The 26,751-nt window shown below is 40.9% G+C and overlaps 1 protein-coding gene across 1 annotated transcript in view; it reads left to right on the top strand.

The window, feature by feature from the left end:
- PAPPA (pappalysin 1) overlaps positions 1-26,515 on the top strand; it is a 268,195-nt gene extending 241,680 nt beyond the window's left edge. Inside the window, exons 21-22 of the mRNA XM_062207691.1 lie at positions 5,784-5,882; positions 21,156-26,515. Of these exons, the coding sequence (XP_062063675.1) occupies positions 5,784-5,882; positions 21,156-21,263 (207 nt within the window). The 3' untranslated portion in view covers positions 21,264-26,515. The remainder of the gene's footprint in view (positions 1-5,783; positions 5,883-21,155) is intronic.
- The last annotated feature ends 236 nt before the right edge of the window (positions 26,516-26,751 follow it).

Below are 26,751 nucleotides of genomic sequence, written 5' to 3'. Positions count from 1 at the left end.
ATTTACCCTCTATAAAGCTACATTAGGCAGTTTTAATTTTTGCTGCTTTACTGATGCCCATTGCTTGCAGATCATTTCCATCTGCCCAGCATTTAATTATTTACTTCTTCTTCAGCCTCAGAAGTAAGAATGATGCCTTAAGTTCTACTATTGAGCTGAAGTGTGAGATACTTTCTGACCATTAAATTCTCTAACTTCACAGTTGAACCATTCTCTGGAGCATGGAATTATGAAAATCTGGCTGTGTGTCAGTGATAAGCTTTTGAAGATATGTGTGCAGGGAACAGCGTTCCTGGGAAATCAGCTGTGTTCCCTAGGAAAGGCTGTCCATGGAACATGTCTATGTATCACTATGCCCCATGTGGTTCTTCTCAGCTGTCAGTGAAAGAGATGCCAAATCCATTGCAGGTGGATGCTCAAATCTCTGTGGACCCCAAGGGCCACCAAAGAAAATGCAGGTGAAAAGGACCAGATCACACCCTAGAAAGATTTGTATTTGATAAAACTCTTAGGATGTGGAAAGCAGAAAGACTCTTTTGGATAATCTAGAAGCAATATTTTTTTAAGATATTTATTTGCAAGCCAGAGTTACAGAGAGTAAGGGAAAGAGAAATAGGTCTTCCATCCACTTGTTTACTCCCCAAATGGCAGCAACAGCCCAGGCACAGCCAGGCCAAAGCCTGGAGTCAGGAGCTTCACTCACGTCTACCATGTGGGTGCAGGGACCCCAGCAGTTGGGCTATCTTCCATTGTATTTCCCAGGACATTAGCAGGGAGCTGGATCATAAGTCCAGCAGCTGGGATGTGAACTGCCAGCCATATGTGATGCTGGTTTTGCATACAGCATCTTTACCCATTATACCATAACACCGGCCCCAACCTTTTATTTTAAAGATTTGGTGGGCCAGTGCTATGGCATAGCAGGTAAAGCTGCCACCTTCAATGCTGGCATCCCATATGGGTGCCAGTTCAAGTCCTGGCTGTTCCACTTCTGATTCAGCTCTCTGCTATGGCCTGGGAAAGCAGTAGAAGATGTCCCAAGTCTTTGGGCCCTTGTACCTGTGTGGGAGACCCAGAAGAAGCTCCTGGCTCCTGGCTTTGGATTGGCACAGCTCTGGCCATTGTGGTGACTGGGGAATGAACCAGTGAATGGAAGACCTCTCTCTGCCTCTCTTTCTCTCTGTCTGTAACTCTGACTTTCAAATAAAAAAATAAATCTCCAATAAATAAATAAATAAATAAAGATTTGGAAATGGATCCAGCCAGTGGCCAGGTCTAGAACTGGATGGAATGTCCAAACTGGGAAGGCTCTAGAAGGATCTGGCTCTTCTTCTTGTTGCATAGATTGGAAAATAAAAGTCAGAGAGGGAATGTAGTGGTCCAAGGTTGCTCAGTATGAAAGCCACAGAGCCAAAGCACCAGCCCAGGTCTCCTGACTTCCAAACAAGTAGTTTTTCTTTGCCCTATGCTTTCTCCTGCCTGTGTGTAGGCCAAAACAATTCCTGGGTCACACAGTTATTTCTTTGCAATGGTGAGGGACCCCTCGTGAGACACTAATATCAGGGTTATTAGTGATGTTTTAGCCTTTGAATAATCTGCATTTTTCCAAACTTCAGCTAGAAATGGTAAAACCAAGGCTAACATGGCTGTTGCTTCCTTCCATCGCCCTAGTTCAGTCCAACATTTTGGGAAAAGGAAGCTTGAGTTTCCTGGGCACTCATTCTGCTGAGTTGTCAGTCTGGGTAACTAGTGACAGCAGAATTTGATCCATCCTTTGACTCAGCAGTGAGGCCCCAGAGACCCTCACCTGTCAGCATATGAATCCTGACAATGATGTTTATCACCTTTTCCCTTGCAGGTGTCCCTCATCTTGACCTTCTCCCTTAGCTAAGAGCTAATATCTTGCATTTTGTCTGGAACTGAAAAGCATGCTTAGAAGAGAAACAAAATCTGGGACTAGAGAGGAGTCATCAGCCTTGAGTGTCTAAGAAGCTAAGATAGAGTTTGGGATCCCTGAGATGTTGCCCTATCACCTTAGGCTGTGTCCAAAGCAATCATTTATTCGCTTTCATCAAAACATCACTGAATGCTTATTACATGGGGTACTTTAAAAGTTTGTATATTCTGAAAAACTATACATATATTTCAAAATTCTTTTTAATCAATATAAACTTCTATTAATACCACAGACTTTTTGAAGTACCCTTGTATACCAGTCACTATTCTAGATTTGTTTTAGTCAAGTGAAAATAGTAACTATGCTTTCCTGAGTCATCTGTTATATCATCTTGCCCCTCATCCATCCATCCATCCATCCATCCATCATCTCACAAAATAAACATTTAGTGAACATAGAATAATTTTTCTCTCAAGTTGCCAGACATTTATCTTAGGAAATCTGGGATACAAATATGGGTGACACATATCCCTTGTCCATAAAGAATTCACAGTAAAGTAAAGGAGGTAGACAATTAAAGAGAGAATTCTAAAACAATGCATCAAGAGCTGTAACTAAAGCAAGTACAAGAAGCTGAATAAGCACAGAACATCTCAGAGCTTTTAGTGCAGCATTTTGGATGGGTGACTTTTGACATATTTAAAAAATAGGTTGTTTGCCTAAATGCATTGCTAGTTGAAATAATAACATAAGAAATACCGGAAATGAAGAATCTTGAAGTAACAAGGCTTCTCTCATGCCATTCCCTTTCCCTATCTCTATAAACTCCCCCTCCTCCATATAACTAACTGCTGCTTGTTGTTAACCTCTCCTGAAATATCATTTCCTTAGGGACACCTTGATTGAGCTCCTTGATTAGATCAAACCTTCCTACTCTTTGAAAGTATCCTGTAGCTCTGCTCCATACCTCTTATCATAGCTGAAATTGGCTACTTAGATGTTTGCTTATTTGATAAAGTCTTTCTCTTCAGTAGAGTAGAAGGTCTAAAGGTAGGGTTATATTTATATTGACTCTGTTGTATCCCTTTTCTTTGCACAATGTGTAACACGTACTAGACATTCAATAACTAGGGTTGAATAGAGGATGGATGGGTGGATGAGAAGGAAAGCGAAAAATAGTCAGTGATGAGACAGGAGAGTTTTTTCATGAGTTAAAGAAAAAGGAATCACTTTCATTTATTTTTTTTCTCTTCTTATTCCCAGCTACTTCTTTAACAAGTCAGTTCTTCTCATTCTAAGGGAGAGATGATTGGTCAACTCATTATTCTGGGCATATATGATGAAGAACATAAAGAACATAGTTCGCAAAAACCTCCCGAGGCATAGAGAAAAGGAAAGGGCTTAGTGCTTACTTGCTCATTGCTTTCGTCCCTTTGCTCTAATATGAATTATGATAATGTGCTCAATATGCTAGTCACAGCTGTGAGCACACACACACATTTGGTTCTTACTGGTTCTTAGCTCCATTATGATAAGAAATTTTTAGACTTCAATAAGGTGGTGATAATGGAATCTGGAATAAGAAGTTAGAAGCACAGGCCGGTGACGGGGCTCAATAGGCTAATCCTCCGCCTGCGGCGCTGGCACACCGGGTTCTAGTCCCGGTCGGGGTGCCGGATTCTGTCCCTGTTGCCCCTCTTCCAGTCCAGCTCTCTGCTGTGGCCTGGGAGTGCAGTGGAGGATAGCCCAAGTGCTTGGGTCCTGCATCCGTATGGGAGACCAGGAGAAACACCTGGCTCCTGCCTTCGGATCAATGTGGTGCGCGGGCCACGGCAGCCATTGGAGGGTGAACCAATGGAAAAGGAAGACCTTTCTCTCTGTCTCTCTCTCTCACTGTCCACTCTGCCTGTCAAAATAAATAAATAAATAAATAAATGTTAGAAGGACAAAGGTTCTATTAATAAGAATTTGGAGCATAATATGCAAAAGCTTGGTATGCCACATACAAGGATGTTTGTGAGCTTTGTTCTCTCAGAGCAGTAGAATGGGTAAGAGAGACTATTGGTTTATCAAGGTGTGCATCCTGGAGTGAGTGGAGTAGACTCAACAATTCACTGAGGTAGTACACTATAGTGGTTAGGCTCTCTCTTTTTTCTCAAGGCAATGATGGTCCCACAAATTATGACATATTCCTTCTTTTGAATGAGTCACTAAGCATTAGAGACCTGAATCAGTACTCTAATCGGACTGGTTTCACTTTCATCTGTTGTTCTATGTTAAAATGTCTTGCAATGTTGCATTTGAAGGGGGAGATACGTGTTCATTGCCTTGAGAAAACGTGGACGAATCTGGTCTCTTTATTCCACTCTTGGGTGTCTTGAGAGCCAGAGAGATAAGCCACTTAACCAAAATCACCAATTAATTGGCCAGTTGGCTGACGTTTGAAGGACCAGAACCCTGCCAATTTCTTTTTCCACTGTGCCAGTACAATTACCTTCCATCTTAAAAACTTTACTAAGGGCCAAAGTTGTGCACAGCATTAAACTAGGTGACTGTAAAACAAAGATCAACTGGACATTGCTCATGTCTTTGAGGAATGTACAATCTTGGACCAACTATAGGAACATAAACACGCCATCAAATAGGGTGTGAGAAGTGCTGGGATGGGGCAGTACAAGTGGTAGGGAACCAAGAGGCTATTGGACTCTCCACTAAGATAGCTCTGGGTTCATAACTTGGCTCCATCATCCTTTCCTCACCTTTGGAGCATCACAATGTTGGAGGAGCACAGTGAGGACAAAAATAATAAGTTAATGTAAGCTAGAACAGCCAAGCGTGAAGAAAAAAAACATGGAACTAACTTAGATTTAAACCACTACTCTGTTTCTGCCAGTGTGATTTTAGCCAAGTTCTATTCTTACTCTGTAAAGTGCGAATAACAATTTCTACTTCACATGTTGTTTGAAGAACAGAAGGAGAAAACAAACATATAAAATATGTGACATCAAATATATCCATACTCCTTTTTAGAAAAGACAGCACCATTATACACAGACCATTGGGGCAAATTCCTACTAATACTTCTGTTTTATTTTTATAATTCATGGTCAGTTTACACTCAAGTTTCTAATGTTTGCATATATTTTATTTAAAATTATATTTTTAATTGCTCAGTACCAGAAAAACTAACAGAGGAGAGTTCAAGTTTTCTGATTATTTTTTTCTTTTTTTTTGACAGGTAGAGTTAAACAGTGAGAGAGAGAGAGAGAGAGAGACAGAGAGAAAGGTCTTCCTTTTTCCACTGGTTCATCCCCCAAGTGGCCACTATGGCCAGCGTGCTGCGCTGATCCGAAGCCAGGAGCCAGGTGCTTCTCCTGGTCTCCCATGCAGGTGCAGGGCCCAAGGACCTGGGCCATCCTCCACTGCCTTCCCGGGCCACAGCAGAGAGTTGGACTGGAAGAGGAACAATCAGGACAGAACTGGCTCCCCAACCGGGACTAGAACCCGGTGTGCCAGCGCCACAGGCGGAGGATTAGCCTAGTGAGCTGCAGCGCCGGCCCTGATTATTTTTAAAAATAAAATAGGTCCTTTATTCAGGAGGATGTAAGTGATCTATCCTGTGGCTTCACATACACCGTTTGTCTCTCAGCATATTCAGGCTCTAGTTGGGGAAAACATGGCTAGGTAAGAGTCTTTGTAAATTGTGGCAGTGGTGAGTTATTCAATGGAGTATTTGAAGTAGAAGCCAGATAGGTTGACTGTAGACCCTTGAGAAAAAAGAGCCCAACAACCATAGCATACTATCTCAGTGAATTGTTGGGTCTACTCCACTCACTCCAGGATGCTAACAAGGTCTTGCTTCCTTCTTGCTTCTGTCCCTTTATAGCCCTTCATGGGAGACAATTACTGTGATGCCATCAACAACCGAGCCTTCTGCAACTATGATGGAGGGGATTGCTGCACCTCCACGGTGAAGACCAAAAAGGTAAGCCAGTATGCAGTCCTCAACTACTGCCTCCCACATACCTCTGCATCTTCCTGGGCACAATCACTCCCACATGCTGCATGACCCATCATCCTGATTGTGTCAGTGCTCTGTATCCAAGCTTAATTTCACTTTACGCTTTGACTTTGAATTTCATTACTATCTTTAAAAATCTAAGCTGATAGTTAAAATTTGTCAGCCACTGAGCCAGTATCATGTGCAGCGCCCCAGATGATCTTTACAGATGTGGTCCTCCAAGTTTAGATCAAATATACAAGCAGATCACTAAAAGTGCAATAAAGTCCTTTTAGAAGTGAGGGCAAAGTAGTGTCAGGGCTCAGCTCAGTTGTCAGAGGAAGCTCTGCAGAGCAAGTGGCAGCTGCCATGAGATTTGAGGAATGAAGACAAGGAGGATGTATGAGGAGTGATCCAAGTGTTTGTAATGGTCATAGCATTCGACTACAACGATCATCAACCACTTACAAAACGTGATCACCTCCATTTTCCTCCTGTCCAGAGCAGGGAGCAGCACTGGGAGAGGGATAGGACTCTCATCTAACCTTAGCTGAGAAGCATTTTGGTGATGAATGAGCCAGTAGGAAATAATTTTTATTTTTATCCGCATCTACAATCAGAGCTGAAAAATCAGTTGATTTTAAAGATTATTTATTCTAATTCTTTTCAAGAAAGGGAAACTGAGTTCTTGAGACAGGAAAGGCAAAGAATCAGTCAGCCATGGCTCATGAGTCCTCTGGAATTATCTGTAGCAGAGTAAGTGGTGGAAGCAGAGCAAAGTTCCTGGTTTCCAAGGAACCAAACCAAATGCCTTTGTATTACAACATCCTGAAGAGGGTTAGTTCATTCCAGAAAGACACTGAAACCCTAAAATGCAGAGGCGAATAGGGAAAGGCCCATGCAATACACTCACGTTGAAGGACTCTTATGCAGCTTTTTGTGGATGAGTAAGGGTGCTAGGTTCTCTGGATCAGTCAGTCCTGCACAGACAACACTTTGCAGCATGCTTACTTACTTTGGGTTTTGATTTTTTTTTGATACAACTTTGAAGGCATACATTACTGCTTAAATACAGGAGAATATAACTCATTTTTTGTTGATAAAATTTATCTTTTTCCTAATTGTGAAACAATACATCTTCTATTCTTTGGAAAATCCAGAAAGAAGGGAACAAAATAATCACTTTTGCTTACATATAAAAATATAACCACTGCTTCACTTTTTGGTGTATTTTGTCCTGTGTATTGTGATCAGTGCAAACATATGTGTTTCTATGTATGTATCTCTGCATTTGCAGTTTGGAATCTTATTTTCTTTGGCTTTGTTTACTTAGTACAGGAAATATTATGCAAAGGCATCATCTAATGCTGATATAAACTCAGATATATTAGCTATATATTTTTGCTATATTCTTATTTATTATGTGGATGTGATGTTTGATAATTTATGTGGCCATTTACCTCAACTTTTATTTTTTACATTTGGGTTACTTCAGTGTCTTACAGTTATACATAATGATGATCATGAGCATCTTTGCACATAAATACTTTAATACCTCAGTTATTTTAAAGTTGACAGAATTAAAATTACTGAAATAACAGGTGTAAACATTTTTAAGCCTTTTGATACCTGTTTCTAAATGAACACAGTCTATAACAATATCTATTTCACACTGCTGGAGTATGCTAGTTTTGAAAATGAATGGACAATGAAGTTTGTCTTTTAAAGAAAAATTTAGGTAGAATTGTGACATCATCTGGCACTATCATTTGGAGATAGAGCATCTCTGATTAAAATGATTCTTTGACCTACTGTAACTTATGTACTGAAACATTAAAAAAAAAAAGGTTTGGTTTTTCTTTTCTTTTTTGGCATAGTTGGGAGGAGATTAGAGAGACTTCCTTAAATGTATGACTCTTTCTACAGAGTACATGGCATGGAGATGAAGACATTAGATTAAAGTTCAGGTGCAGATTCCAAATTGTTATACTAACTTTAGTTTCTGTATGTAGACATATGTGTATGTGTGAGGGAAGTCTCCTTTTTGACTCTGTGTTCCTACACCAGGTTTAGTTGCAGCAATTTCAGACTCCAGGCCTCTGAGATAAGTGCTGAATCTTCTCAAAGGAACTCCAGAATCAGTTTGGTTGCCAGTTCTGGATGTGTTGCCTAATCTGAAACTACATCATAAATGCAGTTTGTTTGGGCTTTTTGTGTTAAAAGACTCTCTCCTGTTTTAAATTATTATTGCCTGTGTTGGATGGGGTTCCTGTTTTCTTCCTTCAAAGAAGTCAATGTCATTTAGCATCTCTGCATGCCCAGCACTGGACTAGGCCTTCTGCACACAGTGGGAATCTGACAGAAGCAGCAACTGCCCTGGTGTTAGGGGAGCCTTCTGTTGAACAGTGGGCTCCACAACTATGAAATTCATTGCATCTCCATGGAAAGGGCAGTGAAGGAAAGGGTCTCATAGATAATAGTCCGCAAGTCAAGAATCATTGACATTGAGACCTAATGAAGGAGTAGGAGTCTTCTTGGTGAAGAGGAACAGTGGCTGGAGCAGAAGAGGGAGATCCTGTAAGACCTCTATGTGAAGTGTGAATCAGAGAGACTAAAGACCTCTCTTGTGGCAGATAGAACTTTATCATAACTATTTCAGTTATTCACAGATGTTTACAGCCTTTCAGATTCAAGATTTCTGGAAGTCTGATTTTTAGAAAGGAAAGGTGTCTCAAAGTCACATTTGCTACAGTTTACACCTCCCAGTTTAGCACCTAAATAAAATTCAACATCTTGAAACTTTTGTCCTCTTTCTAGTATAACCCAACTCCTCTTTGCAGTAGAGTGAGTGATGAATAATAAGTGGAAAAAATACATAATAACACAAGATACCCCTAAATGAATTACAGCTTATGTCATACACTCTGCCAGATGCTTGGCTTCTTTTATCTTCCAGAATCCTCCCGTCAACCCTCACAGGTTGTGATTACTATCCCCATTGCACAGATGACCCAGTTGGTCTCAGAGTGCCTTTGGGAGTTGTCCAAGTCGGCTAGGCTAGTAAATCATAAGGCTTGAATTTGAACCCAGTTTTCTGACTCCCACATCCTGCTCCTTTTCCTACATGAAGCTGAGTCTCAGAAGAGGAAAGCTCATGGAGATAGGACCTTGCCCTCACCACACTTGGCAATGACCCTACCAGTTCTGTTTGGAGACATTTCCTGTGAGCCCAGACTGCCAGGGAGTCTTGGGTGTGGGACCCTCCCCTTGGCAAATGGGAAAGCAATTTTTCCCAACAGCAAAGACAGGGTGGGGAGTAGTTCAGACTCCTAGGCTTGCCAGTCATCTCAGCCCAGGCAGTCCAGACAGCAGTTTCCCTTGGGCGTCCACAGGGCAGAAGGAAGTTCTGCTTTCTGTCTTGAGTTTCTATGGTGGGAAGCCACTTAGAGCCAACAGAGAGCTTTTCTTCCTTTCATCTCCTCCCCTTATCTATTGTATCAGTTTAGTTCTCATCTGTCCTCTTGCACTTAGTCCTATATCATGGGAAATCCTCTTCCCCTAAGCATCTAGGTGGACATTCAGAAATTCATCTTTAGAGTATAAATATGCGAACCCCTTCTTAAATCATATGGATTCCGGCCGGCGCCGTGGCTTAACAGGCTAATCCTCCACCTTGCAGCGCTGGCACACCGGGTTCTAGTCCCGGTTGGGGTGCCGGATTCTATCCCGGTTGCCCCTCTTCCAGGCCAGCTCTCTGCTATGGCCTGGGAAGGCAATGGAGGATGGCCCAAGTCCTTGGGCCCTGCACCGCATGGGAGACCAGGAGAAGCACCTGGCTGCTGCCTTTGGATCAGCGAGATGCGCTGGCCACAGCGGCCATTGGAGAGTGAACCAACGGCAAAAAGGAAGACCTTTCTCTCTGTCTCTCTCTCTCACTATCCACTCTGCCTGCCCAAAAAAAAAAAAAAAAAAAGAGAGAAAAAAAAAATCATATGGATTCCATTAATGGAGTGCTGGACTGTGGCTAGGATCTCTGTGCATGGATTCCCACTTCTACTCTAGGACAGTCTGGTAAGGTAAAACATTGAGATGCAAGGAGGTGGGGTCATCTGTACAAGATAGCAGAGTGTTGTGTGGGCTATAGGGTTTCCTAACTCCAAACAACTCATAGTAGCTAATATCTGTTGAGAGCTGACTCTACCAAGTACAGTGTTAACTGCTTTTACATGTCATTTCATTAGCACAACAGCTCTGTTGTAGGTGTTGTCTTGTTATCTTCATTTTTAGATGATGGAACTGCAGCTGAAAAGGAGACCACAGGGCCAGTAAGTTGTATAAATGAGATGCAAACCTGGAGAGTTAAAATGTCATAACACCTGCTTTTAACCCCTTTGAACATCTTGTTGCAATGGACTTGGGTTTTGCCCTCCCTGTTGTGGGTGAGCTTCTTGTGTGTCCAGAGATTTTTTTCATCTCTTCTTGATTTTCCAATTTGTTGTCATATAACTGTTTGTAGTAGTTCCTGATGATTCTTTTGAGCTCTCTGGTATATGTGATAACATCTCGTTTTTCATCTCTGATTTTATAATTTGAGTCTTCTCCTCCATCCTCTTTTTCTTGGTTAGTTGGGCCAATGGCATATGATTTTTTATTTTTATTTTTTGAAAAAAAAAAAACAACCCAGCTCTTCATTTCACTGACTTTTTTTTTTTTTTTTGGTTACAATTTAGTTTTTCTCTAAATTTAATCATTTCTTTCCTCTTGCTAATTTTGGGTTTGGTTTGTTCTTGTTTCATGAGTTCCTTGAGATTCATTATTAGATCATTTGTTTGATGCATTTCCAAATTCTTGATGTGGGCACTAGTTGCTATAAACTTCCCTCTTAATGCTGTTTTAGTTGTATCCCAAAAGTTTTTTTTTTTTAATTTATCTAGTTTATTTGAAAGAGTTACAGAGAGAGGTAGAGACAGAGAAATAATAAGGTCTTCCATCCACTGGTCCACTCCCCAAGTGGCCACAATGACCAGAGCTGAGCCAATCCGAAGCCAGGAGCCAAGAGCTTCTTATGGATCTCCCATGTGGGTGCAGAAGCCCAAGGACTTGAGCCATCCTATGCTGTTTTCTGAGGCACTTTAGCAGGGAGTGGGATTGGAAGTTGAGCAGCTAGGATTCAAACTGGTATCCATATTGGATGCCATCACTGCAGGCTGGGTCTTTAACCTGCTGAACCACAGTGCCAGCACCTTCTGTAAGTTTTGATAAATGTGTTATTATCTTCATTCACTTCTAGGAATTTTTTTTAACTTCCCTTTTGATTTCTTCTATGACCCAGTGTTCATTTAGGAGCATATTGTTTAGTCTCCATGTGTTTTCATATGTTCTAGAGATTCTTAAGTGGTTAATTTCCAGCTTCATTCCATTATAGTCAGGAAAGACACATGATACGATTTCAACTTTCTTTTGATTTGTTGAGACTTGCTTTGTGGCATAACATATGGTCCATCCTAGAGAAAGCTCCCATGCACTGATGAAAAAAATGCGTATTCTACAGCTGTGGTTGAAATGTTCTGTAAATATCAATTAAATTCATTTAGTCTATAATGTAGATTAGTTCTATGTTGATTTTTTGTCAAGTTGATCTGTCCACTGAAGAAAAGTGGGGTGTTGAAATCCCCCATTATTATTGTATTGGAATCTATGTGTCCCTTTTAAACCATTAACATTTGTTTTAAATAGCCTGGTACCCTGGTGTTGGGTGCATATACATTTATTATAGTCACATCTTCCTATTGAATTTCTCCCTTAATCAATACATAATACCCTTCATTGTCTTTTTTAACAGTTTTTATGGTAAAGTCTATTTTGTCTGATATTAGGATGGATACTCCTGCTTTTTTCCCCTTTTTGTTAGAATGGTATATCTTTTTTCATCTTTTCACTTTCAGTCTGTGTGTGTCTTTGTTGGCAATATGTGTTTCTTGTAGGCAGCAAATAGATGGGTACTGTTTTTTAATCCATTGAGTCAGTCTGTATCTTTTAATTGGAGAATTTAGGCCTTTTATATTCAAGGATATTGTTGATAAGTAATGACTTGCTCCTGTCATTTTCCCATAATTATTCCTGTTGTTTTCTGTGGATTTCCTTTTTACTTTACTAGGAGATTTTCTGCCTTCACATTTTTTCATAATGATGCCTATTTTTCTGTGTGTAGCACATGCTTATGTAAGACTGGGGAAATGGTGACATTTTTCAGTTTCTGTTTGTTTGGAAATTTGTTTATTTCACCTTCATTTATAAATGAGCACGTTGCTGGGTATTGTATTCTGGGTAGATAGATTTTTTTTTTTATTTTAGGAGTTGGATTATGTCACTCCACTCTTTCCTAGCCTGTAGGATTTCTGATGATAAATCAGCTGTCAGTTTAATTGGGGATTCACTGAAGGTAATCTGGAATTTCTCTGATGCACATTTCAGAATCTTTTCTTTATGTTTTACTGTTATATCTATTAGGAGTTCCATGTACTTCCTGTACTTGGATGTCCCTTTCTTTCTCCAAATTTCTGAAAATTTCTATTATTTCACTGAATAGCCCTTCTTTTTTTAACTTTTATTTAATGAATATAAATTTCCAAAGTACAGCTTATGGATTACAATGGCTTCCCCCACCCCCATAACTTCCCTCCCACCCGCAACCCTCCCAGTGGAAAGAATGGGGCCATCAAAGAAGGAGGTATTTTTCTCTGAAGGGAGGAGAGAACTTCCACTTTGACGAACTCTAAAGGCTTCCATAGCCCTGGCAACTCATGAGTAGAGCCTAGGGAGATTACTGACGCCATGAACAGGAGTGTCAAATTGTTAAGTCAGCAACAGGAGTCACTGTGTACTTACATCCCATGTGGGATCTGTCCTTAATGTGTTGTCTAATGTGAAGTGATGCTATAACTAGTACTGAAACAGTATTTTTACACTTTGTGTTTCTGTGTGGGTGCAAACTGATGAAATCTTTACTTAGCATATACTGAATAGCCCTTCTAATCAATTCTTTCTTTCCACACCTTCAGGAACTCTTACAACCTGTATGTTGGGTCATTTGATAGTATCCTATAAATCTCTAACACTGTTTTAAGTTTTTCTAATTATTTCTCCTTCTCCTCCTCATTCTTCTTTTTGGTCTGTCTGATATATTTCCAAAGATTTGTTTACTAGCTTGGATATTTTTACTTCTGCCTCTCCAAGCCTATTGTTAAAGCTTTCCACTTTATTTTTTATTTCACATATTGAATTCTTCATTTCTAATATTTCAGATCGATTTCTCTTCAATATCTCTATCAGCATAATTTTTCATCCATGTCATGTATGGGTTTCTTTAACTCATGAATTTGCTCCTCATTGTTGTTGAGCAATCTATGAGCATCCTTTTGAATTCCTTTTCAGGCATTTCATTAATCTCTTTGTCTTCACATTTTAATATCAGAGTATTGTTGTGTTCCTTTAGGGGAGTCATATTATCTTCCTTGCTCATGTTTCTCATATTTCTACATTTATTTTTAGGCATTTTTGGAACTACTTGTTGTTTTTCTCCTCTGATGGCTTTTATCTTTGAAATATGCCTCTGTGCCTTAGTGGAGGTCTGTTCCTTCAGTGAATATTCAGAGATGTGTGCAGAGTGAGGACAGGGAGCTCCAGTCAGTGCTTCAGAGTGGTGCAAGAGTCCAGGCTGACACCCAAGTTGGGCGTGGTAGATCTCCTTTAATGTCAGCAGGGGAGGAGGGTATGATCACATCATCTGGTATGATTACTGCCTTCCCTTCTCTCTGCCAAGGTGATCAATGCCCAGGGAGAGCCCACAGTGGCTACACACCCCACCCACACAGGCACATGAACCACACAAATGATCTGTACAGCCCTCAATGTGAGCCCAGAGCCTTCTGCAATGACTTACCCCAAGCACTCAGAGAACTTTGAGACTCTAAAGCCAGACAGTGATTTTCCAAAGACCCAGCTATACCCCACACCCCATTGTGCAGTCACAGAATTCCAAAAGTCATAGCATGCAGTGCTCCTACAGTCAGTGGGAGCAGGATATCCACTCTCAGCCCCATGAGCCTATTCCTTCCATGGAGAGAACTGAGGCATTCCCAGACTCTGCTGCCTGTTTGTGTTCTCCCTTAGTGTTCGTGGAGGGAAATTCTCACAAGCTTAAGTGGGCACCCCACCCCCTGCCAACCCTCCAGGCAAGACTCAAAGTTAGTAGGGACTGTGGATTTATTCTCAGATTAAGTCCCTTACTTGAAGGTTCATGAGCTGTGGCTGCCTGCACTTGATTTATCAAGACGGTACCACTTCCCTGGTTGTCACTGTGAGCCCTTGCATGGAGTATGGGAAGCAGGTGATGTGTTCTCTATTCAGGGAGTTAGGTGAGGCCTCTACCCCCAGCTAGTGCTCCTGGCTGTACTCAAAGACAGTGTGGTCTGCAAGGTTCTCCTGAGGCAATATCATCAGTGATATTGGGTTTCTGCAGACTATATATAGTCTATAGGCTATATAGATACTTCTCTATAATAAGCTGGCATCTCCTGACTGTTAGACTTTTCACTGCAGAGTATGGTGGTCTGCAGGAGTGGGGAGGTGAAGGAAGCAAGGCGGCTCCCCTGCTCCAAACATAGCAGTTCCTTAGACTCCAGTCAGCTCCCTTGGCTGAAGCCATTGGATGACTGTGGAATTTCCTTTCAGCTTAAACTATAAATGGTAGGGTGCGCAGCAATTTCTTTCTACATTGACATGGAAGATGGCGGCCCCCCATTGGTAGCTGGCTGCAGCAGTGTCTCTTCTCTGTTCTTATCCCATGGAATCTTCTTTATTTTGTCACTTCTTCACTGAAAATTTCCATCAGTCAGACCTCTGGAAATGTGGTTCCTCCTTCATTCTTTTTGTATCCCAGACCAGCTGGAGTTAGTGTGGCTACACTATTCAGTCATCTGATTTTAATTTTTTGAACTAGGATGATTGTGAAGAGATAAACTAACCATTGATGGTCATTTTCATGAGACATTCCAAAAGGATGATTCCTCACTGTGAGAATACTACACATTCTCTGTCTTTCCAAACAAGATACCTCTCTACTTATCAAGACAAGATAGCAGAGCTGCAGAGAGCAGCCACTTACACTTGAACCATCATCATCGTTTATTGAACACATATTTCATGCTATACATTATGCTGAATTTTATTTTTATTTACTTCTACTTTTTATTTTAATTTATTTGAAAGGCAGAGAAAGAGATCTTCCCTCCTCTGGTTTACTCCCCAAATGCCAACAACTGCCAGGACTGAACCTGGAAACTAAACCAGGTCTCCCACAAGAGGGATAGACACTCAGGTGATTGAGTCATCACTTGCTGCCTTCCAGAGTATACATTAGCAGGAAATGGAACCAGAGGTGGATGTGGGACTTGAACTCACATATTCTGACATGTAACGTAGGCATCCAAAGCAGTGACTTAACTGCTGTGCTGAACACCACCTCAAGAAAGACTTTGGCACTGGTAGGATTAAGTTTTATACTTCATCCAAAATACAAGGGTACTTAAAATGTGTGTGGAAAAGTGGAAATGAAAATCAGTTTATTTTGGCATAAAAACTTTTGAAATCCATTTGTAGTTTTATTTTTAATAGAACATAGTTCCTTAAATTTGTATATGTGAAATACATGAAGTTTGTACACCTTAAATAAAAGGTTTCCAGGTTTAAAAAAACTTAATTTCCATGAACTTTTTGTAGGTGGTTCATAGGCTTGGATTTTAATTCTTTTTGCAATAAAACAAACATCTTTTAATTCCATTTTCCCCAAACTTTATGAAGTACCTTCAGACTTCTCTGTAGCACGACTATTATTTCTTCCATTTTGCAAAAAAAAAAAAAAAGACAAACAAACAAAAAAGGGGAGTACATTGCCTCATTGTAAACACTAAACAAGCAACAAGGCAAGGACTCAAACCCAAATCTGCTTCTCCTATAGGCCAGTGCTTTTCTCCACTTTAATCCCACTTTATTTCCCTTAGCTTTATTCTCCATTGATCCAAATGAAAAATTTATCCAAAAATAAATCTCTCTTTTTATCCATTGCTCCATGCTTTATGTGAGGCGATGGATCCACACTGAGACCATGGTGCTAACAGGAGAGTTCTCATACTTGACATGACGCCTTCATCTACTTAGCCTCACTAAGTCTTTCCATCAACACTGCAAAGACCCAGAGTCAGTTGGGGGAAGTGACTTGCCCAGGGTCCCACAGCCAGTGAGTGGTTTGGCCAAGGATTTCTGACATTCAGCACAGGATACCTTTTGTTTATCCACCACAACCACCGCCAAACACACACTACTTTCTGCGTATTACCTCCCTGTTGATTCTGAGTCAGAATCCAGCCCTTGCCTGTCTCCCAGCCCCAGACAAGATTTGCAGCCAGGGGCTTGCGGTATGTTTGCCTCCACTACATTCCTGAACTACACACACAGATGGAGGTGTTAGCCTGGGCAACTCACCCAGAGAGAGAAAAACCCCTGTGCTTAAGCATCATCTTAAATCCAAAGAGGAAAATATGGGGAGCGCCTCCTAGCATTTAGTCATTGACCAACACTTGTTAACAGATTGCTAGAGTGGGTGGCCAAGCCATTTATGGGACAGCCTAGCCACATGGTTCTGGGAATTTCCAAATGTAAACTGGCCACTAGCATTTGTGCTGTGGGAGGTACATTTTCTTGGAAGACTGGGGGAGAAAGTGGGAAGCAGCTTGGGGAGTCAGGGGATCTGGGAATTGGGCTTAGAGCTCTGAGTTTATCAGGATGTGAATATCCTTACCATGCCTCAGCATCTTTGTGAAGAGAGAACCCTGACTTGCTCTGCTGATTACCAATCGAGGGATGATTGCAAACACCAATGCAGATTCCAGGCCTCTTGCCAACCAGTGACTCACCTGTTTGCATCTTAGTTCACTCTAAGACATAAAATGGGCACAGTACGAATAGCTGCCTGCTTAGCGTTGCTGGAAAGAGTGAGTAAGATAATGCACATACAGCTTAGCCTGGTGCCAGGTGCATCATAAGGAATAAAAGCTATTGGCTATTGAAAGACAAAGCAGCAGTCAGCCCTGCCAGGTTGTGAAGAAAATGCCTTCCTTCTGTTCTCACCTGCTGAAAAGCTCTCAATGTTTACAGCGAGGTTTAGAAACCTGTATCATCAACTTATTGACTGGTACCAAGGCTTGGGGCATGTTTGTTTTCTTTAAAATTCTGGAGCCTCTATTGCCTTGTCTGTAAGATGGGCAGCTAAAAATGGCAGCTTTGCAAGGTTGTGCAGAGTCAACAAGCCTGCACATGTAAATGTGGCACAGAGCAGGCCCTCCAGACTCACTCGTGTTTGTTTACCATGGTGTTCCCTGCTTGAATCTGCATGAACAGACTTCATCAAGTCTCTTCCAGATCAGAACTAGAAACATCTGGGAATCTCCACCCTTCTGCTCCCAGCTTTAGACTCTTGATTAGTGAGAGAGCTTGTGATGACAGGACCTCAAGGCAGGTTCCTAAGAGGCAGTTCACAAAGTGGAGGGAATCAGACACTGTGCACCTTGGGCACTCTTAGTGCTGATTGGAGATGACATGATTGCATATCCCGATCCCTAGAATGCTGTGAGACATTTAAGAAGACCTCTGCTTTACAAATGGGAAAAATGGTGTCTACAGGGTGCCAAAGTCTTACTGGAAATCGTGCAGTTCCTGTGTGGAGCCTACAAGTGAGCCTCGGACTCCTTGCCAGTGTTCAGTGAATGCAGTGACACTTTTAGGCATGTGAGGAAGACAAGGGAACTCTTGCCTCCTGAGACCAAATCTTCTAGACTTCATCATATTTCAGTTGGGTTCCCTTCTTGTAGTTTCTCTGGAAAATAATGAAGCTACCTGGGCTTACCCTGGGAAGAAAGAGAAAGGTGACATCACCCCAAAAAATAGAGTTGCCAGACTAGCATGAGATGCCCACTGGTGGAAAGAAGCTGCTAGCCATGATGTTGGAGAAGCCAGTGAAACCGGGGAAGGCAGAGAGAGGAACATGCAGGACAGGGGTAACAGGGAAAGTCTATGCTTGCTGTTCCTTTCTGGCCAGAGCTTTTCATGCATTCATTTGTCCATCCACTTGTTAGTCCATTGAATGTCTATTGTTTGATTCACAAAGGTTCAGTTCAACACAGACATGGTCCCTGTCCAGACTGAGCTGGCATACAAGTGCAGAAGTAATTTAGTATTAGAAAGATATAAAAAAGCATGTTGGGATACGGTGTGAAGGTGATGGTGCCATCTTTGGCCATACCAACAAAGCAGCAGCTAATACTTGATCTAAGACCTGAAGAATGAAAAGGAACTGGCCAAGGAAGAGCAGCTAGGGCAGAGGAACAATAATAGCTAAAGACTTGAAAGAAGAAAACACTTGGAGTATTTGAGGGGCCAATACCTAAATAATAAGCCACAGAGAGTGAGGGAAAGAAGGGATTAAGGTAAGATCTGAAAAGTGTGTAGTGATCAGATCATGTAAGGCCTTGTGGATTTTATTTTGTTTTGGATTTTATTCTAAAATAGACTTTGAATTTTATTCTATGATAGAATCATTTGATATTTACCTGTGCAACATGCATCAGAATGAACAAGAGATAAAGCAGATGTAAAACCGTCCAAGACGGACACTAAAGCTGAATAGGAAAGAGTTAAAACAAAAGTCATAGGGAAGACATTAAAGGTAACTGGATCATTCTAATGGTAGAATATGAGCCAGAGTAGGAGAAAGGGATATAAAGATGGGTGCAATAAGGACAGAGTTTTTCCAAGTCTGGGAGGTGGGAGAGAGGAGACAAAAGACAGGGAAGATAGTGAAATATGAGTCAGTGAGAAATTTGATTCAGCACATACATATTCAGCATTGAGCCTTCCTAGGTGTTCAGCTGTGTGCTGGGACTTTTGCCTGTTTCTTCTTGTTTGATCTTCACAGCCATATGAAATACACTATTTGTTTTTTAAAAAAATCAAGAAATGGAGCTCCATGACAGTGAAGGTATTTTCCTAAAATTCTTCAATATGAGGGAAGCAAGAATCCCACCCAGGTCTCCTGGCTGCCATTGTGGCTCCTTTACCCACTAGGCCAATTGTGGAATTTTTCACTTGGCTCCTCAATCAGTTTCCCAACTTGAACTGGTAGAGTTTCTCTCTGTGTTTCTTTTAGTTCTAACATCCTGTGTTTCTTTTGAAGGTGAAGACTTTGTAGGAAAGTATCCTGGAGATTATGGAAAGATATTATAGATTCTGGATAGAATATTCTAGATTTATTCCACAAAGTTAGTGGGGGCTAGAAAGTAAGTGTGCTGAACAGGGAACAGCAAGTGATAGCAAATAGGAAGAAAGGTACTGCATAGAAAAAGAATCTTTATTAGGTGACTCCAGCGTCAAGCACCTATGAATTTAATTTGAAAAGAGAAATCAAGAAGGTGTTAGCTGTTAGAGAGAGATGGAGAAATGAATGGAACAACATTCATTCTATGGTTTAGGCCTTGAACAAATAAGAATGAACAAAATAGACATCTCTGCTTATTAACCACAGAATTGTTGGGAACATAGATCCCCAAAATAATATATAGAGAGACTCATGAGTCCATGCATCTGTGTATAATGTGTATGTTTATAATGGAGCACTTTTCACCTGTTAAGCACTGTGCTAGGTATTTTTCATGAATTATTTCACTTATCTCTCATTATGGCCTCAAAGAAGAGCCCTTTCACACTATTCCCATTTAATGAGTGAGTCCACTGAATATCAGAGAAATTGTCATATGCTTAGGTCACACTTGAAGTAGGTGAAAGAGCCAAGGTTCATATTTAAATCTTCCTGCTGTTGAAGCCTATGTTTTAAATTATTACAAGATTTCAGGATGGAAAGAGAAAGGGAGGAAAAGGGGGAGGGAAGGAAGGAAGGAGGGAGGCAAGGAGGATGGAAGGGAGGGAAGGGGCAGGGCAAAGAGGCAGTGAGAAAAGAAAATAGCCGGATATGGAGAATGAGTTCACAAGGACACAAGAGAGAGGGAGAGAAGTGAAGATGCTTTTTTCTGAGATTGTGTGAACACTTGAGACCCTGCCCAGGCAGGAGGCGAATGAGGTCATTAAATTCATCTGCGCAGATGGGGGACCCTCTGGGGAAAGTTATAAGCAAATGACATGATGCAATGAGGTGAAATCTACTTGCGTTAGTTCAGGCTGGGACTCAAGCAGGGCCTGTACTGTGCTCTTTGAAAAGATAGATCATCTGCTGCTCTGTCGGTCTCTTCCTATCCATTTCTAGAAAGGGAAGCTTGCCCAAGGTCACAGAGCACATAAATGGTTGGACTGGGAACTGGACCACAGGCCTCTCACTTTTTCTTAGGATTCTACAGTCTGTTCCAAGGCCCTTCGTACAAATTTTGTACTGAACTTGTATGGGAAACATTCCACACCTAGAATTTTGGGTCCCTCAGAAGGCAGAGCGAGCTTGCCTAAGATATGCACTCCCAAAACTGAAATTACCCATCTGTGCAGAGTTGTGTTTTCTTAAAGAATAGCTTCATATCTTTTATTGACTATCACCACATCTCATGTGTTAGATATTCCTTTGCAGGATTATATTAACCAGCTTTGGTATAGTACCCTGCAATTCTTCACTTACTATTTTATCCAACTCTTTTAGCTAACAGTGTACAAAAAGTCTTTTGCTGTCATTTCTACACACAGGAGCCTGAGGCTCAGAGAGAAGTAGCTTATCTTACTTTAAGCACAATATATGTCACTTACTACTTAAGGCTAAATGCTTGTTCCTTTATGAGCTTCTGTTACCCAATCAATAAAAGGGTGCTTATTGTAGAACCTGTCTTGCAGAGTTGTCAAAAGGACTCAGTATTTTCCTCTGGAAAGCGTTCAGCACATTGCTGGCCAATAACAGGTGGCTCTGCAAATAGAAACGGCTGTGATCATGACCATCGTGTTCTTGGTAAAAGTTATCACAGTGCAGACAGGAAGCAGAGTCATGACTTGAGTGTGAAACTTCTGCTCCCCAAACCCAGGGATTTGCTGCTGGCTTGCACGCTTATCTCATAATTATTGCATAATTATTGCACGTTGCATAATATTGCATATTGCATAATTGTTGCTTCAGAAAAAAAAATCACCTGATTCATTCCTTCTCTTTCTCTGCAGGTCACTCCTTTCCCTATGTCCTGTGACCTACAAGGAGACTGTGCTTGTCTGGACCCCAATGCCCAAGAACACAGCCGGAAAGACCTCCGGGGATACAGTCATGGCTAAGGAAGGACAAAGAGTTGTCAGAGAATTCCCAACGCCAGGACCTGCATCCCTTTGGTATTGATTTCACAGTCAGCTGCTCAATGGAATGGCCTCTCCACACCAGGGATCCTTAGCACCCAACCGGTCTGCCTTTAATTTCATCTAGGAAGGACTTACAGTGGGGCGAATGAACCCAGTATCACCACGTTGAATGATGGAATGGAGTTCCATCCCAAAGCCTGAAATGGATTGCATATACAGCAAGCAGTCCTGGAGCCTCCTAAAATCCTAGCCACTTGTCACACGACTGCAGAGAGAAACATGTTCTATATCTAGGAGTGTGCACATCTTCGGTTAGTACACATGCATGCATATGCACCCATACAGACATTTGTATGAAAGCAGTTCTGGAGACTGAGCAGAGAGAGACTGGAAAGAAATCCTTCCTTTTCCAAGCTCCCAGCCAACACAACCTGGGGAGAAAGAGAGTTGCAGAAACTGCTAAGACCAAGTATTGAGATGCCAACATAATTCACACCCTGAGGCTTGGAATATGTAGGGCATGCACAGTTGTGCAGCCCTTTGGGATTGGAAGAGAAGTGGTCTAAGATCACCTATCTTTTGGGTAATTAAAGCCCAGGAAGAGGTAAAGATTCCAAGGTACGCAAAGATCCTCAAATTCTTCTGCTACCCTGGGAACTTTACCCTAACTCCAGGGTTTGAAGCCAAGATGGAAATGGTTTAGGATTACAATGTCAAGGTATTATACCAGCCCCCTGCTTGAGGCTTGAGAGGTCATAGTATCCCTACAGAACACACCCATTCCTCAAATCTTGCCTTGGGACCACATTTGCTGCTACTTTTCCTGCTGCTCTACCCTATACATTGAATACCCCAAAATGATAGAACTAGGTTAGGAAAAACCCCACACAATCAGTCTGCCTTACAAATAACCCTCATTTCCCCACTTCTCACTTCTTATCCCTCCTACAGGAGGAAACCCCTCATGGGTAGATTTCTTGTCTTGAAAGGGAGTTGAGGGACTTCAGACTCTGGGGCCCTTCCTGAGAGTCCACAGTGTCTAAGCCAGTGTTTGGTTCGGTAACTAAATGGAACAGTGTTAAATCTCTACGATGTTGGAGCCATCCAGAGGCCACTGGACTTGTCAGGACTCTTGGGTTATTATCCTCATACTACTCTTCCTGGCCCTTCAGACTGTAGTAGGCTTTAATCTTGGAAACCTCACCATTGCTCTTATTAGGCATAATTTTGAAACAGAGAATCATCTTGGATATGATCAATACGGATTGTGTCCTAGAAGTCATCAGAGGGAAGTTAGAGTTCACAGCCTCAGTACTCAACATAATCATCAAGTTTTCCATATATTTTTCCAGGTGCCAGTACTCACTCCCACATCTGTGGCTGGGAAACTCTTCCCTCTCTTCCATGTTCAGCCTCCATAAGCTAAGTGGAAGCTATTCAGCTGTGCATGGAAGCCCCAACTTCTTTGTGAGCCCCTTTACCCGTTTTCAGTCAGTCACCTGTTCATTCCCTTTGAATTAGTATGGAACAAGAATATGACAGGATGAAGGGGGGAGAATGGTTAAGTTTGACATCTTTTCTGAAATCTGAAGCTAGGAGTGAGAAGGTAGGAGGGTCTAAACTAGAGATATCACATAAAGATTACTGAAAATCAAGTCATCTCAAGTCTAGTGAAGACAACCAAGGAAACAGTCTAGCATAGGAATGGAAAATACCAGACATCTGTGCAGCCCCTAGAAATTCCTGCATCCAAGGCAGTCCTTGTTAGTCCATCATAGCTCCTTTTCCTATTGGGACCAAAAACAACTTCAGAAACCACTTTACTGCATCATTCCAAACAGCATTTACCTGATGATCAAGGACACTTGAGGACATTTGTTGGCTCTCTGTGATCAGTTATATTAAGAAATATATCGAGGTGCTTTTTACACAGGTGCCCATATGCAAGGATGCAGTGCACAAATAGTTCCTATAGCTTGTACCATATTACAGAATGGAGACTTCAACCATGGTTGTAGCCCAGCTCAAATCTTTTGTTTTTTCCTCATGAAATAATGTTATTAATATTCAGGGCATTTTTTTCCTGTGTTAACCAGGGCCAATCCTTAGCAAAAAATAAGAATGAAATTAGAATTGTTCCAATTTTGTATCTCTCTCCCATGTCTTAGAATTCTTTATAACTTGTGAGGCCTTTCTTTTGCCCTTACTGAGAGGGTACAAGCTAAGGACAGTAACAGTGTCAGCCCTGTTAGTAGCCTATCAAAACCCATAAGTAATAATTTTAAAAAAGCTTTGTAAAATCCAAAGATGACATAACAAAAGGTGGGATTGCAGGGACCATAGAACCTCACTCCTTAAATCAGTCCTCATCATCTTTCTACCTCCCCTACTGACTTCTAACTCCTAACTCACAAATTGAATTGAGCCCTGCTGAGTAAAGACCTACCCAGTCTCCTTCTTATTATCATTCCAACCTCTTACCAACAATTTCATGTTTGCCAAGGATATTAGGCAAAAAAGGCTACCTGACTGGCAGCCAGCCTCATGCCCACATGAGAAGCTGTCTAAGTAAGAAGCTCTTCCCAAACAGTGCAGAAGGGTCAGCTCTAGTCAGGCAATGCACTGATTCCCAGATCCTTTTTTTATCCCTGGGAATTAACTCATTGTCTCATCTCTTCAGTCATCTCCTGCTTAGAACAATGGACTGCCCACTGTTTATTGGCAGCTCAGGGGCCCTAAAACACTTGGGGGTTCTGCATCTGAAGAAGTATTAGCCATTTAGCAGCAAGAATGGAAAAGATGAGGTGGGCAGTTCTCAAAGTCCCATCTTAGGAAGCCTTTTGAGGCCACATCCCTCATTGCCTGCCCAGAGGATTTGCATTATCCTCAAATTTTGTGCCAACAATTGTTTAAGTAATACAGTCCTTGGGAAGTCAGTTTTTGTGGGTGAATTGGAGTGTTGAAGAAGGGAGTGATTAATGGGCATGAATAGTATGTCTTTGAAGATGGAGGGTATCAGCTGCTGTTCCTGGCTTCAGCATATTGATTCACTGCCTAGACAGTTCTCTTGGTCTTATTCCCACCTTGGCTTGATTCATGCTAGTTGTGGAAAATAATTCTTTGAGACAGATCTCAGCTACCTCCCTTCCAGGTTCAATTTAACTTGGTTGTAACTGTCAGTTTGTTATAGGTCTTACCTGTGTTTTAAAGAGAGAAAAGAAAGAAGAAAGAGAGGAAGGAAGGAAGGAAGGAAGGAAGGAAGGAAGGAAGGAAGGACGGAAAGGAGAGGAAATGAAGGAAATAAAAATCAAGTTAACAGTTTTGAGATTTTTATGTTTTTTTTTTTTTTCTGGAACTACTTCAAGTGGGAAAATAAAAAGAAGAAATTGGTGGTGACAAAAGTGTACAGATACAGAGTAATAGGAAGACCAAGAGATTAAAATGAAATAAAAATGCATGATTTAAAATTAAGAATAAGAAATCTGTTGTTATGTTTCCCAGAGGAAATTACTTATTCTACAGACTGAGTAGGTAGAGACAAGCATAAATAATTCCTTAGAGGACACAGAGTAGATTTTTATAGCATTGTCTGTTATTTTCTGTACATTGTGGTAGGTCCAGAAAACATGACATTTTTCCCCTTGATATGTTGGTGGTGTTGTTGGGGTATTTTGTTTATTTGGTGGTAATCAGTTGTAGTCGGGAGTGGGTGGGCTTGATATTTGTTTTCCGAATATTAAGGGGACATATTGTGTCGTTGTGCTTTTCACGTTATAAAATGCTTCTATTTACCAGTATAGCACTGGGTTTTATAAAGACTGCACTCAGAACTACACTGCACAGCCCAATTCCCTACAACGCTGCTACATGACCAGACAGGTAATTCCAATGAGTTTTGAGAAACAGAACAAGCTAAGAACAAGCAAATCAAGCAAGAACCTACATAGCAAATGAATACAACTCTATTGTAATTTATTCCAGTTTTGCCAAATTCCTATCAATGATTTTCTTTTCAGAGTAAATGTGTGATAGCCAAGAAAGGAATTATGTCCCCAGCATGTAGAATTTTAACTCCAGGCAGCAGTTTGATCAATGATTTTAAACAAGTTATTAAATTGCCTCTACATTTGACTCAATTCCTTTAGCTGCAGAACGGGGATAATAATACTTACCTACCTCACAGTGGGAGGGCAGGGGATAGTGAGGCCTTGAGGTTCAAATGGCCTGTGGCAATATGTGAAGGCCAAGGTTGACATGAATTATTTCTCAAAAATGCACAGGCATAGTAGCCTTTCAAGAAAGACAGGGAGTGCTCATTTGATATTGCAAGGAATAATGCTGGAGCTCCTGGATGAGAGTCCGCCCTTTGAGAAAGTCCCGTACTGGGGGATATTTCACTTTGTATGTCAGTTCAATTTTCCCCCCTTACTCTGGCCTTTCCTAGTTTAATGATTTGCTTAAAAACCAATTCTTTCCTACAGTATAAAAGTCAGTTTACTGTCATCTATTCAAGACTTCCAGGCCATTTCCAACTTTCAGAGGAAGGGAGTCTCTGAAATCCCTTCTTCACCTCACTTCTCAGACTTCAAATTCCATATCAAGTGTTCCATGAAAAGAAGACATGGCATTCTGAGTGCAGACAGCTCGGGGCCTCTTAAACCACACACCAGCAGTCAGTGAGACTTTTGAACAATGACTGAGTTGCTTTCTTGGGTCTCTGTAATCAATAACCTGTCCGCAGATATCTATCTATATAAAGATATTATATATAAATATAAATTTACATATATATGCACATGTATATATAGTTGTACATATATGTGTGTATATATATACTTAAATGTAATATTTACAAATAAAACTGTGATCTCATCTAGAGAAAATGTAATCATATTACAAACTGCTCTTCCATATTTATGTACCATATTATACCTTTTTATTATTGTTATAATTATTATGGGTATTTCTAATTATTCTGAGGTTGAAATCTGTTTGGCACCTTCTGGAAGCTACCAAAAAATGAATTCATTGAAGTGCTTAAAATCTGTACTCATAAGAAATCTACTGGCCTACTGTAAAAAAGGAAAACAAAGAGAAACAACACAACACCAAAAACCAAACACAATTCCAATCCTTTCTCTGTACCTCACATGCATAAATTTGCTGCTCCTATTTTGGTTTTATGTTTCTCCCCTGTTTATGTGTTTTTATGGATCTAAGTTAAGTCTTTCAGCAATATATAAAAATGTAAATAGTAAACTTTTATTTATTAAGAATGTCATCTTTTTTAATTTATATTTACACAATTGTTCATCTAATTTATTTTTTCTATACGGTTTTAAATACTCAGACATATTTTGCTGTTCATGATATTTTTATCCCGTTCTCATGAATTTGTTTTTCCATATTGTTTTCTCTGGTCTCAATTACAGGTTGGATCTCACAAAAATAATGTCAAAGACAGAAA

Source organism: Lepus europaeus, chromosome 12 (assembly GCF_033115175.1).
Source record: "Lepus europaeus isolate LE1 chromosome 12, mLepTim1.pri, whole genome shotgun sequence".
Lineage (NCBI taxonomy): Eukaryota > Metazoa > Chordata > Mammalia > Lagomorpha > Leporidae > Lepus > Lepus europaeus.
The sequence above is the reverse complement of the archived record's forward strand: the minus strand, read 5'-3'. Positions and strand labels throughout refer to the sequence as shown.